At 34.5% G+C, this 19,754-nt stretch overlaps 1 protein-coding gene across 2 annotated transcripts; it reads right to left on the bottom strand.

Annotated features, from left to right (window-relative positions):
• Positions 1-419: 419 nt before the first annotated feature.
• LOC114459224 (uncharacterized) lies at positions 420-18,231 on the bottom strand. 2 transcript variants are annotated; one of them, XR_003673276.1, is made up of 9 exons: positions 18,217-18,231; positions 6,629-7,555; positions 3,525-3,594; positions 2,602-2,717; positions 2,477-2,519; positions 2,330-2,395; positions 722-897; positions 580-640; positions 420-504 (listed from the first exon to the last, which is right to left on the bottom strand). XR_003673276.1 is itself a non-coding variant. In XM_028441551.1 (8 exons), the coding sequence occupies exon 1, from the start codon at positions 7,761-7,763 to the stop codon at positions 6,825-6,827; it is 939 nt and encodes a 312-aa protein (XP_028297352.1). In that variant the 5' UTR covers positions 7,764-7,766; the 3' UTR covers positions 420-504; positions 580-640; positions 722-897; positions 2,330-2,395; positions 2,477-2,519; positions 2,602-2,717; positions 3,525-3,594; positions 6,629-6,824. The 2 variants fall into 2 exon arrangements, 1 of the variants encoding a protein (XP_028297352.1); XM_028441551.1 differs by lacking the exon at positions 18,217-18,231 and having other exon boundaries at positions 6,629-7,766.
• Between the last annotated feature and the right edge of the window lie 1,523 nt (positions 18,232-19,754).

Raw genomic sequence — 19,754 nt, 5'->3', positions numbered from 1 at the left:
AACGACGATTCCCCGCATGAAATATGTTGAATATCCACAGAAACGCCCCAAAAACCATCCGTTCATCATCTAAATAAAACATAAATATCACCTTTAATCTACGTTAAACTGTTTGATCACTAAGTTAGTTATTTTATAATCTCACAATCAGCGGGAAAATACTCAACCTGGCAACCACTCAACTGTTGCGCTGACGTCACAACCAACTTTTTATAAACTTTATGACAAACCAGTCAGAATAAATGTGTTTAATGGTGATAAAAGAGTGAATAAAGTAGTTACAGCCTGAAGGATTTGGTCTGTGGATGATTTAATGGATTTTAGAGGAAATTTGTTGAGTATAAATTAATTTATGATTAAATTATGATGGTTTGTTCTCTGAAACTATAGAAAAATATCTAATGAATGAATATCTGATCAAACGCTTCACTTTGACTTTATTTAATACAAAAATACAAAGACGTTTTACTTTAGGAACGACACGTCTGGGATCTTTCCCACCGTCTGAAACAGAAACAGTTGCTACTTTAGACATCAGCACATTTAAACCATGACGTAGATTGTTTAGTGTCGTGTCACCTTTAACTGAGTGAAGATATGTGCTGCTTTGTTCAAGTCCCACTTGTTGTCCTGCAAACACCTGCAACACACAGACAGTGTTTACCAGTGAGCTGTGACATTCATCCTAGTCTGGTAGACGTCATTAGGAGAGGACACCTACTTCAGGGACCATTCCAGGTTCATGTCTGACTTCAGGGAGAAGGTGCTGAGCATCTCCTGCTGTGGGGCAGTGAGGGTGGGCACTGGGCTGGAGGAAGGGGGCGGGGCACAAAAGCTCTGCTGATCTGCTCCGTTGTAGCCATTCTGATGAAGAGCTGGTCGTTGATGATGCACAAACTGTTCAAGTATGAACGAGGACCACAGGGTTCAAAGGTTAGAGACTTTCTATGGTGTGAATATTACAGTAATATAGGTCACACCAAGGCTGTGTCCCTATAGTCCCTCCTATCTCCTTTCCTATCCACTGTCCTTTAACACCTGGAAGTGTTTAAGTGGTGGTTGTGATAAAAGAGCATTTTCTGAGGAAAGGAGGCGTGGCCGTAGGATTATTACATCACCTAGTGGAAGTGCGTCTGATCGTCAAAACAAACGTGATCACCTTTTCCTAACTCCTCTCCTAACACCTTTCCTTAACTCCATGACATCTTCCACAGGGTTAAGGAAAAGTGGATAGGAAAGGAGATAGGAGGGACTATTCAGACACAGCCTAAGCCTTAGTTCATCTTTAGTTTGACTGTGAGCAGGGTTTGGGGTCAATTACATTTTTCAGTTACAATTACATCTTCAATTACTCATGTTCAATCATGATGACAGTTACATTTTATCCAATTACAATGATTTTTTTTGTCCTCTGAAAGTCAGTTACAATTACATTCTCAATTACTAAAGTCCAATTACAATTAAACACAATTACTGATCCTGAAATAAATAACCTAATAAAAGTTAACACTAATACACTAAATATCTATCATCTCATTTATTTCCTATCTATTAGAAATAAGCTTCCTAATAAATGAAAATATAGGTTTTAATATTTTTAAAATGATAAAATGTGTGAAAGTTTGATATGAAACATATTGTTAACTACATATGTATAGAACTGTACATATAGAACTGTAACATGGTTTACCAGTTTAGCCTTAAATTATAATTGACAATTTTTATAGAATTTTCATGGCAATTACAATTAAATTGTCAATTATCTGAACTCAATTACAATCTAATTACAATTATGACAGCAACAGATTTTTTAAAATTACAATTATGCTATAATTGTAATTAATGATCAATTAAGCAATTATAATTAAATTGTTGCTACAATACAAACAGATGTTGGTTTGATATATTTATTAAAGTTGTTTGTTATTATTATCATTATTATTATTATTGATATGAGAAATAAATATGGTAATAACTGGAATATTTTGAGATTATATTATTTAATATTTACTACCACACAAAAGTAATAAAAAGTGGTATCGTTGAGTACCGATACTGATTTACGAGTAATGAGTATGGGTTTAAATGTGAAAGGTGCCCATCCCTAGTAATCTCTACAATAACAATGGTTGTTGTGTAAAAACATTATTGTTTATCATTTTATTTTATGGACAAATAAATATACATTAGGTAAATATAGGAATACACAGAAAACACATGTGGTGAAACAGTATTTACTGTTTGTTCATTCCAGTCATACTAGTGGAGGCAAGCATTATCTGAAGCTACAGCTGATAATGAGCACTTTGGTTTTACGTGTGTAACCTACCCAGAATCCACTGCTGGAACTGTGATGAAAACCTTGTAGATTCTTTAGATTTATCATCTACAACAACTGAAAAAGCCAGGAAAGCGTTAGTGAGAATAGATGAGTTGCAGTGGATCTTCTTAAAACCATGACGACTAAGATACTGACCTTCTTTGAAGACTCCGCCCACTGTGAATGACAGCAGCGTATTCTGTGAAAACAAAGCAGTTTGGCTGAGAGTGAACAACACAAATGATGTAACTCAGTGTGTGACAGATCAGACGTGAACTCACTGTGTAGGCGTTTACGTCCACGGTGAAAGAGATGATGTCATGCTGGGTTTATGGCAGCTCGTTGAGGAACGTCACCACATTCAGTCGTGTGTGCGTCAGCAGATGGAAACGCATCACTAGGACAGTTAAAAAACAAGACAAACATCAGGTGGGCTCCATCATTACTAGGGTTGGGTATCGGTTACTACTCGCTACTTTTTCAACACTTCTGGTGCTTAATCATTATTTTAAACTAACTTCAAAATATCAAAATGACCTTTTATTTCCAGAGTCAAATTTAACACATTGAACTCAAAACAACAAATAAACTATTATTAGATAAACTTAACATCAGCGTTTCCCACACATTCATTTATTTATGGTGGATAATGTCACACACCTTCTTTCAGGCCGTGTTTTGTGTATGTGCTACGGTTAGAAATGAGGTCATTGATCAACGATCTGAGCAGCGACAACAACGTCATGTGTGTCAAGTAATGTGTGACACCGACATCTTTGTTCTTATTGGGCCCGCTTACTAGCGTTTCCATGGGAACTGGTCCCATTCTCGTTCCAGGTTTCGGCACCAAACCCTAATCATTACAAGTCATACGTTGTAATGAAACAACACAATTCTGAAGATCTTAAATATTTAAACCACATTTTAAGTAATAATAATAATACATTATGAAACCAACTGTAATCAATGAATAATAATTCTAACCACTAAAAATGTAAACTGTATATAAAAGTATCACCTGGTGCTTCCAGCCTGTTAACCCAGTAACACAAACCATTTAGATTGTGTTTTAAAAAGCAGTGATTGATAAATACTTCCACTATATAAAACAACACATTCACAATCCAAGGTGTTTCCTTTGAGATGTCAAAGGAAGTGGTCAACATTGTGAATAATCTAAGGCCAAAAGATGTGGTGTGGTTACCTGTGTCTGTGTGAATACTGTTCAGATCCAAAGCTTGTTGTGATCCATCAAAACGTTTAGACATACATTGCTAGAAAAGAGAAAAAAACATCTTTAAAACAGTTTAAAAACATTCTTTTAAATCAGGGATGATCATAGTTAACTATTTAACCATTAACAGACAACAACTTTGACCAATTAATGCTAACATATTACTTTCTGCAAGTCCTAAAAAATAAGATGTACTATTGTATGTACTATTTTACATGGATATTAACATTTGGCTATGGTGTTATTATTTAAAATAACTCAAAGTGTCCAGTAAATTCCTATACATCATTCTAATAATAAATGTTAAAGAAAGAAAGAAAGAAAGAAAGAAAGAAAGAAAGAAAGAAAGAAAGAAGCATTGCTAGAAAAGAGAAAAAAACATCTTTAAAACAGTTTAAAAACATTCTTTTAAATCAGGGATGATCATAGTTAACTATTTAACCTTTAACAGACAACAACTTTGACCAATTAAAGCTCTTATTAAATAAATATTAGCTCTAGTCCAGATGGCCATCCTTGACTATTGTAGGAAATTTAAATTATAAACTCAGATCTGCTTTTTTTTGATGATGTGGACATAGACTAGTTTTTAATTCACTCTCCATGTTTAAAAAAGGCGTCATAACTTGTTTTTTTCTCTCCATACACTTATGTGTATAGTAATTACAGGTAATTACCTGTAATTACCATACACTTATGTGTATGTAATTACAGGTAATTACCTGTTTAAAGGATGATGTATCATGCCTTATATTACACTTTATATGATTAAAAATGTTATTTAAGCATTGGATTGACACCTCAAGTTAAATGTTGTTTGTATTTAATGAGCAGAGAAATGTTGCACTAAGTGTTCTACTAAATAAATGGAGAGTAAAGTTATTCGTCTGGTCTTTTTCTTTTTTTCTGCTGATCAGAAAAATGATCTGATCCGTGAATCAAAACCGTGATACGATCAGAACCGTTCGTTTTTGGATCCGTTGCACCACTACTAGTCAGCATGTCAGCATTACAGACACCAAAGAATTATTAAGTGCTTAAACAGGTCAGAAATACGCTCCGTAATATCACCCAGGCCTAATGTAACCAAAGCAGTAACGTTTTATCTTATAAAGGATATGATTGTATAAACTGTGTGAAATGAGGCGTTTAAACACTGTTTAAAGTAGGATTTTATTATTATGAGTGTGTTACTCAATAACAAACAAATCACTAGACTGATATGATGCCTTGTTATGTAGCAAGTGATGCTAATGCTACACCACTTTAGTTAAACAAAGTAAAAAGACTGAGACTAAAATAACTTTTTTTTAAAAACATGAACATTATAAATTCAGTTAATCACATGAAAGTACATTATCTTACTAAGGGTTATATTAAAAGCTCATTTACAATACATTTCAATGTCCAGTACAAACAATGACAAATTAAGTCAAAATAGAATGCAATTCTATATTTATTCATCTTTTGTTATCCAAAACCATATGTAATTGCTGCTTATTACATTTCCAGATGACTGATTGTAATACCAGAAATTTACACATACTGCAGCTTTAATGTGCTATAGGTTTCTATGTAAATAGCACAAAACTCAGTTACTCTCCTGTGCCTCTAGCTATGGCTGGACAAAAAAAATCGATTTAATCGATTCATCGAATTTGTAGATAAGAACGACTTTTATTTAGCAAATTTTAGTTAAAAAAAATTATTTATTATTTATTTGTTTGTTTACCCTTTGAGTAGGCTGTGTGTGTGTGCCAGATGTTTAATTTTTTTGTCGGGGAGTAGATTAGAACAGCACCGCTCAATCCACCACTTTGTATCCCTGTCTTTATATTATATTTGTATTTTTTGGCACTTAAAATATTTGTACATTATGTACATTATATTAAGAATTGGAAAAACTGTAATTAAAACTTTTGATCCACTAACTTAATGAGTTAAAAACATGTTTAACTCATTTAGAAAATGTGAAAGCAGCTTTAAATATTTACTTTTGTGAACGAAAAATGTAGTTGTACAAAAATAACACTTTTCTTCATCACAAAATTATTCTGAAAACCAGAATCCAGACCAAAAATGTAATCCTGTAATGAAATCTGTACCATATTTGTGTGCTTATGTTACGGGCCCCGGCTGGCACGGTGTCCACGTTAACAAATAGAATGTCTGTAAAGTACATGTAGAGTATAAGAGTAGGAACCACGCTGCACAATCGTCTTTTCCCAGATTGCGTATATTAATTCTCTCTTTGAAGCTCATTTACAATAATACAGTTCAGTGCTTTCAATATCCAGTACAAACAATGATGAATTAAATCAGAATAAAGTGCAATTCCATGTTCACTCATCTTTTGTTATCCAAAACCATATGTAACAACTGCTTATTATATTTCCAGATGACTTATTGTAACAACAGAAATTGACACATACTGCAGCTTTAATGTGCTATAGGTTTCCATGTAAATAGTGCAAAATTCAGTTACCCTTCGGTGCCTCTAGCTACATATATTAAAGGTATTGTAGACGATGTTTAGCTTCCGGGTGGATCATCAAGACTATTGGTCCTCCTAATTGTCAATCATGTTTACTAAAGGCCGTCGTACGTGCTCGTGCCCGGTGCGCACCGGGTCCTTTGAAAATAGATTTTCACTTACCGGTGGAGAGTCTGACATAGTGGGAAAAGTGCAAATCTTCTTTTGTAAGGTAAGCTTGTATGACCGATGTCCACACCAACTTGTAAACAGAGCTGTGCACGAGGACAACGGGGCTCGTGCACGCTCTCCCGCACACGTAGGCGTGTTGCGCATGCGCGTTTTTTTTTTTTTTTTTTTTTTTTTTTCAAAATGTGGAGAAGGCGTTTCTTTTTTTAAACATCGTCCACAATACCTTTAACTATAGCGGGAATTACACTAAATATCGCGATACTACCGTGGTGAGGCGGCTCGGCTCTACCGCTGTTAAAGTCTATAAAACTGACATCACAAGTTGCACAACTTATCAAAACAAAGTGACTTATAAAGTAATACAAAGCCTAAAGCTTTCATTAACAGTTGTTTTAAACCAAGCACTAACCTGTAAAGTACATGTAGAGTGTTAGAGTAGGAACCACGATACACACTCGTCTTCTCCCAGATTACGTATGAGCGGAAACAGGAAGTGAGTCCACACTAATGTCTTCTTCTTCTTCTTCTTCTAATGGTTTCCGGCAGGCTGTACACTAAAAGAAGCGTAATGCTGCCCTCTTCTGTTCACTTAGAGTCACTCCATTTTAGATTCTCAAATAGAGGTTGGAAGATTGAAGATATCTCACGACTGCCTTATCTATTAAAATCGACTCTGTTCTTGATGCAAATATTGACTTTATTGAAAACACTGTCAGCCCAAGAGCTGAAAGTTCTTTAAATAACGTTCCCCTTTCAACAGAATAACATCCACAGGCCAATAGAACGTGGGAAATAGTCTCAAGTTGACCACACTGACATAATCCATCCGGATGTTTGCCTATTCGATTTAAAAATGCAGCTAGTCCACAATGCCCCAGTCTTAATCTGGTTATCTTAACTTGATTTGATCGGCAAGTTGCCCACAGGAGTCTAGTGCCCTGCACACAAGGTTGACACTTAAAATAATGCCTCCCTCTAGACTCATTCTCCCACTCCCTTTGCCATTGCTGATACACAGTAGCTTTGAAAACACTGACACACTCAGCCTTCCCCAATCGGACCACATATTCAATTTCCGTCTCGAGAAGAGCCTTCTTTGCTAGCCTATCAGCAGCTTCATTCCCCACAATACCTGCATGAGATGGGATCCAGGAAAAAACAATACTAGACCCCATCAACTCTATCCGGTGAAGGCAACACAAAATCTCTACCACAGTATCTATCCTAGCCCCGGAGGGATGGTCAGAAATTGCCTGCAAGGCAGCCATGGAATCCGAATATATATACGACATCTCAGGTTTATTTCGTTCAATCCAATCTAAAGCCCACCTAATGGCTAACAACTCAGTCGTGAACACAGATACATAATCAGATACACGCATACTTTTCCCAATTTCATAATTCATAATGTAGACTCCAAGACCGGCTTTTCCTGATCTCGGATCCTTAGACCCATCTGTAAAAATGTGACAGGCCGTTTCTTTATTTAGAGCCACAAATTCATTTACTTGGCCACAAACAAAACTCTTATCCAGCCCCAGCATGCCCAATTGAACGTCCGGCTCTGGCAAAAGCCAGAATGGGACAGGGGACCACATTAACTCAGCAACACTCCCGTTCTCCAAACCCACGTTACCAGCCAGCTGACAAATATGTCTCAAAAAATGCGCTTTTCCCTCCCTTTTTGCAAACTCCCAACAATCCTCCAAGAGGCAGTTGGCCGCAGATTTATGCTGCAGTCCTGCTAGTCTGGCCCAGTACTGGAGCCCCAGCTTCTGCCTTCTAATTTTTAAAGATGTTTCCCCCATTTCAACCAACAGTGCAGGTATGGGTGTGGTTCTAAAAGCTCCACTGCACACTCTTAAGGCTTTTGCTTGAACTCTGTCCAGCTTTTGTAACACAGTTTTTGCCGCAGCTCCAAATACAAAACAACCATAATCTCATGCAGATCTTATCATTGCTCTATAAATCATAATCAGAGTTGACCTATCTGCTCCCCAGTCACTGCCAGCCAAATTACGAAGTACATTTACAACTTTTTCACACTTACCAACAGTCTTTTCAATATGCGTATTCCATGTTAGCCTCTCATCCATCCACATTCCGAGAAATTTAAACACTTTTACCTTTTCTAATTGGTTTCCATATAAATACAAAGTCATTTGTGGAATTTTCTTTTTCAGGCCAAAGATCATGTACTTACTTTTAGATGCTGAAATCCTAAAACCCCACATTTTTGCCCAGTGTACTACTTGATCCAGGGCTACCTGGGTTTGCTTGATTAAGTATTCTGTATTTTTACCCCTACGCCAAATAGCGCCATCGTCTGCAAACAGGGATTTTCCAAAACCTGGATTAACACCCTGAAAAATGCCATTTATCATTACATTAAATAAAACAGGGCTAATTACAGATCCTTGAGGCGTATTGTTCTACCATTAAGGAACTCTTTAATCCATACAAACATTCTTCCCCTAATGCCAGCATCGAAAATTTTAAAACTAATAATATTCTGCCATGATATTTTAAATGGAAACAACCGTAAGACATTTTGAAAATATTGTTATAGTATAAATGTAAATATTTAACTGTTTTGTGGTGTGTTTAAATGTTAATTGCAAAAAATTACCTAAAAAACCCCTGATTTAGACGTTCACACTAGTAACATGCTTGTCAAGATGGATTCATCCATATACCAGCAGCAAATAACACGTTAAGAAAATACTTATAGATACTAAAATAATATGATTATACTAATAGAAAATAAAACTAATAATAATAATAATAATAATGATAAAAGTTATTTATATTTGGTTTAAAAATTTAACACACTCCTTCAACTGGCAATGTTTGTTATTTCAATGATCAGATTTTTTAAAATTTTCTTAAAGGAACAACACACATTCATAAACGTTTCAGTAAAAATGTGATCGATAATTAATTAGAATTATGGCGTAATTATAATGGTAATTGTAATTTTAAAAATCTGTTGCTGTTGTAATTCCAATCAAATTGTAATTGGGTTCAGATAATTGACATTGTAATTGTAATTGGCATGAAAATTCTATAAAAATTGTCAATTACAATTGAACGCAAAACTGGGGAACCATGTTACAGTTCTATGTACAGTTCTACACATCTGTAATTAACAATTATTCAATTATATTTCAAATCACAAAACTGCTGGTCACTGTAATAGTAAATTAATTGTAATTGAAAACGTAATTGCAACTGAAAAATGTTGAAAGGTTCTCAACTGGTCTCACCCTGGGACCCACATTTTACCACAGTCAATAAATCGTGACCCACTTTTTTTTTTTTTTTTTTAGAATTCAACCAAACAAATTTAGTTTTTCAAAAATAGCCGCTGAAAACACACATATGTAAAAAAAATTAAATCTAAATCTATATCATGTGCAACATGCATTTTACAGAATGCCTGTCAAAAAAAGGTTCTTTCAAATTAAGAGACAAGTCCAAATGAGAGACATTATGTATTTATTTATTTATGTTTGACTAGCGGTCTGCGACCCAACCAGTACATGTTCAAGACCTACTTTCCAGACCCACCAGTTGAGAATAGCTGACGTATCTTAACCAGTTATATAAATAAAAAGATTTTTTATTTATCTACAAAACTTTTCAAAATAAAATAGTAATATGCTGACTTTGTGATAAATAGTAAATAACACTGTTTAAATAAATCCAGTGATGTTTGGTTGAACCTGAGGAATTATTTACATTTTATTTTTTATTGACAGATGTTTTAACTTATTTTGAAAAACACCAGGTTTTGCCGCTGGGTGGCGCTGATTTATATACTTGGGTTGGACGGACACGCCTCCGTTTCTTCTTCTCCACTTTTCTCCAAGCGTGGAGCAAACATTCCTTTACACAGGTGGTCGTGATGACGTAGCTCAGCCTTCATCATCATCATCATCATCGTCTCACTCAGCTTCACTTCCCTCCATAATATTTCTTCTTCTTCTTCTAGTTTAACGGTAGTCATCATCCAGCTCTGTCCGTCCTCCATTTCACTGCTTTGTTCCTGACTCTAGCTGGTTGCCAGATACAACCGACGATTCCCCGCATGAAATATGTTGAATATCCACAGAAACGCCCCAAAAACTATCCGTTTATCATCCAAATAAAACATAAATATCACCTTTAACCAACGTTAAACTGTTTGATGACTAAGTTAGTTATTTTATAATCTCACAATCAGCGGGAAAATACTCAACCTGGCAACCACTCAACTTTTGCGCTGACGTCACAACTAACTTTTTTATAAACTTTATGACAAACCAGTCAGAATAAATGTGTTTAATGGTGATTTAAGAGTGAATAAAGTAGTTACAGCCTGAAGGATTTGGTCTGTGGATGATTTAATGGATTTCAGAGGAAATTTGTTGAGTATAAATTAATTTATGATTAAATTATGATGGTTTGTTCTCTGAAACTATAAAAAAAGATCTAATTAATACATATTTAATGAGCAGTGAGAGTAAAGTCACTATAGATCACATTAAATCCACAGTTGCTTTTACTTTATTTGAAAAAAAAAAAAATGTTTTTTAAAAAAGAGAAAAATGATTTAAGCAGACATTGAACCATAATGTTTTTCTTCTTCCTTTGAAAATAAATTATATTTTAAAAGTTATTAGCTCCGATTTTTGTGGAAAATATTCGGAAAACAGTTTAAAAAATATAATTCAAAAAACGGATTTAAATTTTTTAAAAAATCAGAAAAAGAATTAAATAATCATTTGGAAAACTGATTTAAAAAAAAATTATTTGAAAAAAAGATTTTTTTTTTTTTTTACTGACTACAATCCTCCTTCGTAATCTATCAAAAACACTCACTACCAACAGTATTCAGGTCAAATATCTGATAAAACGCTTCACATGAGTTCACTTTGACTTTATTTAAAGGGGACATAACATGGTTTTAAATCCTTCCTTTTTACATATAAATCATACAGTTGTGGTCTATATAAAGCGGAACTGCACTGCTTGGGTCTGAATTCCTCATTATTATAGCTCCACCCCTTTTCTGATGTGCTTCTAAGAGCAACTCGTTTTGGTGTGGTCTCTTTAAATGCAAATGAGACACTTCATACCCCGCCCCCTCTCCAGGTTCAACTCCACCCTGCTCAGCCATTTTTGTAGTTTGATAGAAGAGATACGGCTATGTAGCGGCGCAGAAAAAGTTTATTCACACGTTATTTACACAATGTCAACAACGTTAGACTTGTCCATCCAGCCTTACATGTTCCAGCCAGAGTCTGACCCAGTGGAGCGAGATGAAAATGAAGATGATGAACCTGCAGAACCCTAACAAGTGAGCTAACACAAGCACCGAGCTAACGCTAGCGCCAAGCTAACGTCACAAAATGCATTTTAATACAGTCTTTTCAGAGACAAAAAACGTCAAAATGAAATGACTAATGAAAACTTTAGACTTAAATTAAATCACGTAGGCCATATCATCAAGGATCTAAAACGAGCACACAGCACTAATATATGAAGACGGTGCAACTGCTAATGCTAACAAAACAATGACAGGGACGTCTTATCATCACACTTTTTAGCGTTATTTACAGCTTACTGAAGTGCTCTGTTCGTCGTCTCCAAAGATAGAAGGAATTGAACCCTCAATCAGACAAAGTCTTTCTGTAAATCCTTCTTTATACTGGTGGAGGTTGATGAAGCAGTTATCATTGAAGTGCTTCACACACACAAAAATGACCTTATCCACAGATGTGGTACATTTCTATAAAAAATAAAACTCAACCAGACACTTTGAAAAGGTTCTGATGCTGGGAGACGGTGTAATGAAGCGTGTGGGTTACTACATCCAACAACCCAACATTTTGACTTATCCTCTCGTAACTTCTGCATCCTGGAGCTTGGACTACAAAATAAAAGCGAGAAATAAAAATGGTGGATTGCTCGAAGTGTTGGGCCTGGAGTCGATGTCCTAATTTGGCAGTTCTGCTGACGTTATTGTTCAAAAAACATAATAGAGAATCGAAAAATCGAAACAGATTGAAAAATATGACCAAAACAGAATATAAAGATATCAACGGAGGACCTGAAGAGATTAATTTGAACTTTTCTGTGCTTCTAAACAATCTAAATATACAACAAAATGCATTTAAGGGCTAAAAAAGTGGATTTAGCATCATATGTCCCCTTTAATACAAAAATACAAAGACGTTTTACTTTAGGAACGACACGTCTGGGATCTTTCTCGCCGTCTGAAACAGAAACAGTTGCTACTTTAGACATCAGCACATTTAAACCATGACGTAGATTGTTTAGAGTCGTGTCACCTTTAACTGAGTGAAGATATGTGCTGCTTTGTTCAAGTCCCACTTGTTGTCCTGCAAACACCTGCAACACACACACAGTGTTTACCAGTGAGCTGTGACATTCATCCTAGTCTGGTAGACGTCATTAGGAGAGGACACCTACTTCAGGGACCATTCCAGGTTCATGTCTGACTTCAGGGAGAAGGTGCTGAGCATCTCCTGCTGTGGGGCAGTGAGGGTGGGCACTGGGCTGGAGGAAGGGGGCGGGGCACAAAAGCTCTGCTGATCTGCTCCGTTGTAGCCATTCTAATGAAGAGCTGGTCGTTGATGATGCACAAACTGTTCAAGTATGAACGAGGACCACAGGGTTCAAAGGTTAGAGACTTTCTATGGTGTTAATATTACAGTAATGTAGGTCACACCAAGGCTGTGTCCCTATAGTCCCTCCTATCTCCTTTCCTATCCACTGTCCTTTAACACCCGGAAGTGTTTAAGTGGTGGTTGTGATAAAAGAGCGTTTTCTGAGGAAAGGAGGCGTGGCCGTAGGATTATTACATCACCTAGTGGAAGTGCGTCTGATCGTCAAAACAAACGTGATCACCTTTTCCTAACTCCTCTCCTAACACCTTTCCTTAAGTCCATGACATCTTCCACAGGGTTAAGGAAAAGTGGATAGGAAAGGAGATAGGAGGGACTATTCAAACACAGCCTAAGCCTTAGTTCATCTTTAGTTTGACTGTGAGCAGGGTTTGGGGTCAATTACATTATTCAGTTACAATTACATCTTCAATTACTCATGTTCAATCATGATGACAGTTACATTTTATCCAATTACAATGATTTTTTTGTCCTCTGAAAGTCAGTTACAATTACATTCTCAATTACTAAAGTCCAATTACAATTAAACACAATTACTGATCCTGAAATAAATAACCTAATAAAAGTTAACACTCATACACTAAATATCTATCATATCATTTATTTCCTATCTATTAGAAATAAGCTTCCTAATCAATGAAAATATAGGTTTTAATATTTTTAAAATGATAAAATATGTGAAAGCTTGATATGAAACATATTGTTAACTACATGTGTATAGAGCTGTACATATAGAACTGTAACATGGTTTACCAGTTTAGCCTTAAATTATAATTGACAATTTTTATAAAATTTTCATGGCAATTACAATTAAATAGTCAATTATCTGAACTCAATTACAATCTAATTACAATGACAGCAACAGATTTTTTAAAATTACAATTATAATTATGCTATAATTGTAATTAATGATCAATTAAGCAATTATAATTATATTGTTGCTACAATACAAACAGATGTTGGTTTGATATATTTATTAAAGTTGTTTGTTATTATTATAATTATTATTATTATTGATATGAGAAATAAATATGGTAATAACTGGAATATTTAGAGATTATATTATTTAATATTTACTACCACACAAAAGTAATAAAAAGTGGTATCGTTGAGTACCGATACTGATTTACGAGTAATGAGTATGGGTTTAAATGTGAAAGGTGCCCATCCCTAGTAATCTCTACAATAACAATGGTTGTTGTGTAAAAACATTATTGTTTATCATTTTATTTTATGGACAAATAAATATACATTAGGTAAATATAGGAATACACAGAAAACACATGTGGTGAAACAGTATTTACTGTTTGTTCATTCCAGTCATACTAGTGGAGGCAAGCATTATCTGAAGCTACAGCTGATAATGAGCACTTTGGTTTTACGTGTGTAACCTACCCAGAATCCACTGCTGGAACTGTGATGAAAACCTTGTAGATTCTTTAGATTTATCATCTACAACAACTGAAAAAGCCAGGAAAGCATTAGTGAGAATAGATGAGTTGTAGTGGATCTTCTTATAACCATGACGACTAAGATACTGACCTTCTTTGAAGACTCCGCCCACTGTGAATGACAGCAGCGTATTCTGTGAAAACAAAGCAGTTTGGCTGAGAGTGAACAACATAAATGATGTAACTCAGTGTGTGGCAGATCAGACGTGAACTCACTGTGTAGGCGTTTACGTCCACGGTGATAGAGATGATGTCATGCTGAGTTTATGGCAGCTCGTTGAGGAACGTCACTACATTCAGTCGTGTGTGCGTCAGCAGATGGAAACGCATCACTAGGACAGTTAAAAAACAAGACAAACATCAGGTGGGCTCCATCATTACTAGGGTTGGGTATCGGTTACTACTCGCTACTTTTTCAACACTTCTGGTGCTTAATCATTATTTTAAACTAACTTCAAAATATCAAAATGCCCTTTTATTTCCAGAGCCAAATTTAACACATTTAACTCAAAACAACAAATAAACTATTATTAGATAAACTTAACATCAGCGTTTCCCACACATTCATTTATTTATGGTGGATAATGTCACGCACCTTCTTTCAGGCCGTGTTTTGTGTATGTGCTACGGTTAGAAATGAGGTCATTGATCAATGATCTGAGCAGCGGCAACAACGTCATGTGTGTCAAGTAATGTGTGACACCGACATCTTTGTTCTTATTGGGCCCGCTTACTAGCGTTTCCATGGGAACTGCTCCCATTCTCGTTCCAGGTTTCGGCACCAAACCCTAATCATTACAAGTCATACGTTGTAATGAAACAACACAATTCTTAAGATCTTAAATATTTAAACCACATTTTAAGTAATAATAATAATACATTATGAAACCAACTGTAATCAATGAATAATAATTCTAACCACTAAAAATGTAAACTGTATATAAAAGTATCACCTGGTGCTTCCAGCCTGTTAACCCAGTAACACAAACCATTTAGATTGTGTTTTAAAAAGCAGTGATTGATAAATACTTCCACTATATAAAACAACACATTCACAATCCAAGGTGTTTCCTTTGAGATGTCAAAGGAAGTGGTCAACATTGTGAATAATCTAAGGCCAAAAGATGTGGTGTGGTTACCTGTGTCTGTGTGAAAACTGTTCAGATCCAAAGCTTGTTGTGATCCATCAAAACGTTTAGACATGCATTGCTAGAAAAGAGGAAAAAACATCTTTAAAACAGTTTAAAAACATTCTTTTAAATCAGGGATGATCATAGTTCACTATTTAACCATTAACAGACAACAACTTTGACCAATTAATGCTAACATATTACTTTGTGCAAGTCCTAAAAAATAAGATGTACTATTGTATGTATTATTTTACATGGATATTAACATTTGGCTATGGTATTATTATTTAAAATAACTCAAAGTGTCCAGTAAATTTATAAACATCATTCTAATAATAAATGTTAAAGAAAGAAAGAAAGAAAGAAGTCTGAAGTCTTTGGTCACGAGTCCAAGTCAAGTCTCAAGTCTACAAAATAAAAGTCTTCTGTCTCTTCTGGTTGTAATGAATCTTCTGTCATCTGCTGCTATCTGGTCTCTGAAGAATACTGCACAGTTATATCTAAGAAATTCAAAGTATTGACTGTATTATTATCACTCCTTTATGTATTAGCATACAGTACCAGTACTGATTAGTTGGTTGTTATATGATCACTTTAAACAGGCTATTACAATATCAATCTTTGATTTGTTTACTGCAGACTCAGCAGTCAGCGCTCCTTTTGTTGTTGGTACCGTCCAGTTTGAAGTTGTTGGAACCAAATGTGATGACAAATGGTACAGCTGCAGGTTGCACACCTTTGAACCAAGCAGCAGCCATGTTGAAAGTCTCAGGTTAATCTGAGCCTTAATCATTAAACCTGATCAGATTCAGTAAACCATTGATGCCTGAGAGGAACTATAGTGACATTAATGTTGTTCTCATACATCTTTATATAACATATAAATAATTAAAAAGGAGCACTCAGAATAATCCATGTCACTACAACTTACATCTACCTTTTAATTGTATCTTATTTTATTTTTGACATACATTTAGTTAAAAACTAACATTTTCTTTAAGAAATTATAAATGTTTCTAAAAAAACAGAATTTAAAAAATGTATTTTATAGGGCTCTACTTATCCACAGATAAGATATATAATATTTGAGAGACACACACACCTTGCTTTATAAATATATACTGTAGTAAGAAACAGGATTGTGATAATTAAATATAATGTCTGGGTTAAAACATGTGGTATCATCTCCAACTGTGAACCACATTTTGAAAAAGCACGTCTTAATCACATTGGCTGGAGCGCTGCACATCTATTCATTATTATTGTATTACTGCTACGTTTTCATTTACAATGTATGAATTGAATGTTGTTTCAGGAATAATATGTATTCTTAGACAACATTTAATGAAAGTCAACACTTACTATTAAATGAAGTAATGATCAACATTGTCATCACTGATATACCAAGTATTTATAGATACATTTTATTTAGAACAGAAAGCAAAACAACTTCTGTCATGTTCATATCAGATGGTTTGGCTGCACCTGTTTCTGCAGGAGATGCTGCTGCTTTTTGTGTTTGTTAAAACTGTATTTCAAGATTGTGCCTTTTTGTAAGACTCTATGTTTAAGTATCGTTAATAAATGGCTTATAAAATCACTTAAGTCATTATTTCAAAATTCCTCTCAACTTTTAACATTTTTTTATTTATTTATTTATTTATTTTTTTTTAAGCGTGGTGGGCTTCACTACCCCCAGACTTAGCATGTTTTCTGGGGCAAACCTTAGGTCAGGATCCAAAAGTGGGTCACGGACAGCTGGTCAAAATAAATAAATACTTAAGTTAATGTCTCTCATGTTGGACTTGTCTTTTATTTTGAAATAAACTTTTCTTTTGATAGGTATGCTGTTAAATGCATGTGTGTTGTCGACAGTTATTTTTGAAAGCCTATATTTGGTTGGTTGAATTCTAAAAAAAAGTGGGTCGTGATTTAATGACTGTGGCAAAATGTGGGTCACAGGTTGAGACCAGTGGAGAACCGGGTTTACAGGATAATAGATGAAATGACTATTAATTACAGTATTGGTTATTTACAAACTTTAAATAAAACAATAACAAAATAAAAATAATAAACTGTATCTTTGTTAATATTTCTTCTGTAGTACTTAGATGTTGTTGTTCTCAGGGTACTACAGCTATTTTTTTTAGTTATTACTAATTAATGACATTAATACTGTATATTTATGAAAACATAAATCAGATAAAGTATCTTCTTAACTATATTTGCTATAGTAAATAGAGAGCCCTAATAAAGACTGTCCACAGGGTTATTGGTGTTATTGTTGACGCTTCCTTTGGGGGTGTGACTTTGTAGACGGTCCCTGCCCACTCCTTAGCTCATTAACATAAAGTGTGTTTTTCTGTAGTTTGTTCTCTGTGTTCCACTGAGTACACACAGGTTGTTCCACCTTTACATCGTCACATATTGATAGAGAAATGTGAGTGTGAATGAAGTGGGTCACCAGTTAAACTAGTCTCCAGTGTGTGTGTAACAGCGGATGAATGTGGTGAGTGAGTGAGTGAATGAATGGAAACACACGGAGTGTTCTAACCTCTTCCTTCACAGAGCACACATCTGAAAACTCCTCCGTTTCTTCTTCTCCGCTTTTCTCCATCTTTGGAGCAAACATTCCGTCCCACACATGGTCGGGATGACGAAGCTCCTCCAGCACAGCTTTCCTCCTGCAGCCTTCATCATCATCATCATCACTGTCCGTCTTACTCATACTCAGCTTCACTTCCCTCAATAATATTTGTTCCTTTTCCTCTTCTTCTTCTAGTTTAACGGTAGTCATCATCCAGCTCTGTCCGTCCTCCATTTCACTGCTTTGTTCCTGACTCTAGCTGGTTGCCAGATACAACCGACGATTCCCCGCATAAAATATGTTGAATATCCACAGAAATGCCCCAAAAACCATCCGTTCATCATACAAATAAAACATAAATATCACCTTTAACCAACGTTAAACTGTTATACGTTAAACTCACTAAAAGTTAGTTATTTTATAATCTCACAATCAGCGGGAAAATACTCAACCTGGCAACCACTTACAACTTTTGCCATGACGTCACAACCAACTTTTTATAAACCTTATTGACAAACCAGACAGAATAAATGTGTTTAATGGTGATTTAAGAGTGAATAAAGTAGTTACAGCCTGAAGGATTTGGTCTGTGGATGATTTAATGGATCCAGAGGAAATTTGAGTAGAAATAATTTTATGATTAAATTATGATGGTTTGTTCTCTGAAACAATTTGTTTAAAAAAATGTTGTTTTTTTGTTTGTTTGTTTTTTTAAGAAAAAAAAATTATTTAAGCATTGAACCATAATGTTTTTCTTCCTCTTCCTTTGAAAATAAATTATATTTTAAAAGTTATTAACTCTGATTTTAGTAAAAATATTCTGATGATATATTTGTGTTTGCTGAAGGCTAAAGAAAGTCATTTTAAAATGTTAAATAATATCTACACATGTAATGATTTCTTACATCAAATGTTTAACATTTATTTGGGTAACTGTTGGTTTTGTGATATTTATATTCATAGTTGAGCTTTGTTTTTTTTTTGTTTTTTTGTACATATAAATACACAATTATGTTATGGATTTCATTACAGGATTATATTTTGGTTCTGGATTCTGGTTTTCAGATTAAGTTTGAAATGTAAGGAAAAAAGTTATTTTTTGGTAAAACACAAATGTAGATATTTCAAAATGAAGCTGTTTTCACATTTTATAAATGAGTTGAAAATATTTATAAACAATGTAAAATGTGTCTCCTCTAAACCTTTTGTTAAATTAATTATTTTAGTTTATTAAACGTTCTGTTTATTTAATTATTGTTAATGTTGTGTATTGTCTTTTGATCAGTTTGTACAGTCTACATTAATATACAAACATCACACCATATCCAAGCAGCAATATTATTATTATTATTATTATTATTATTATTATTATTATTATTATTATTATTATTATTATTATTGAAGGGTACATTGCAACTTTGGACAATCTGATACCGCTTCTGTTTTGTAATGTTTCAATGACTTCAATAAATTTTTAAGATCAATTTTAAAAGCTTTAAAATTTGGGATATTTGAAAAATCTACATTTATTTTTTCTAAATATTATCAAATTGCTACATACAAATTCCACATCCTTGTCCTTCAAAATAAAAGCAAATGTAACCAAATGCTAATCAAAGCCAGGTATCACAGTGTGTGTGAGCAGCCAATCATCAACTCTTTCCTAAAACCTCTT

The sequence above is a fragment of the Gouania willdenowi genome, unplaced genomic scaffold (assembly GCF_900634775.1).
Source record: "Gouania willdenowi unplaced genomic scaffold, fGouWil2.1 scaffold_275_arrow_ctg1, whole genome shotgun sequence".
Lineage (NCBI taxonomy): Eukaryota > Metazoa > Chordata > Actinopteri > Blenniiformes > Gobiesocidae > Gouania > Gouania willdenowi.
The sequence above is the reverse complement of the archived record's forward strand: the minus strand, read 5'-3'. Positions and strand labels throughout refer to the sequence as shown.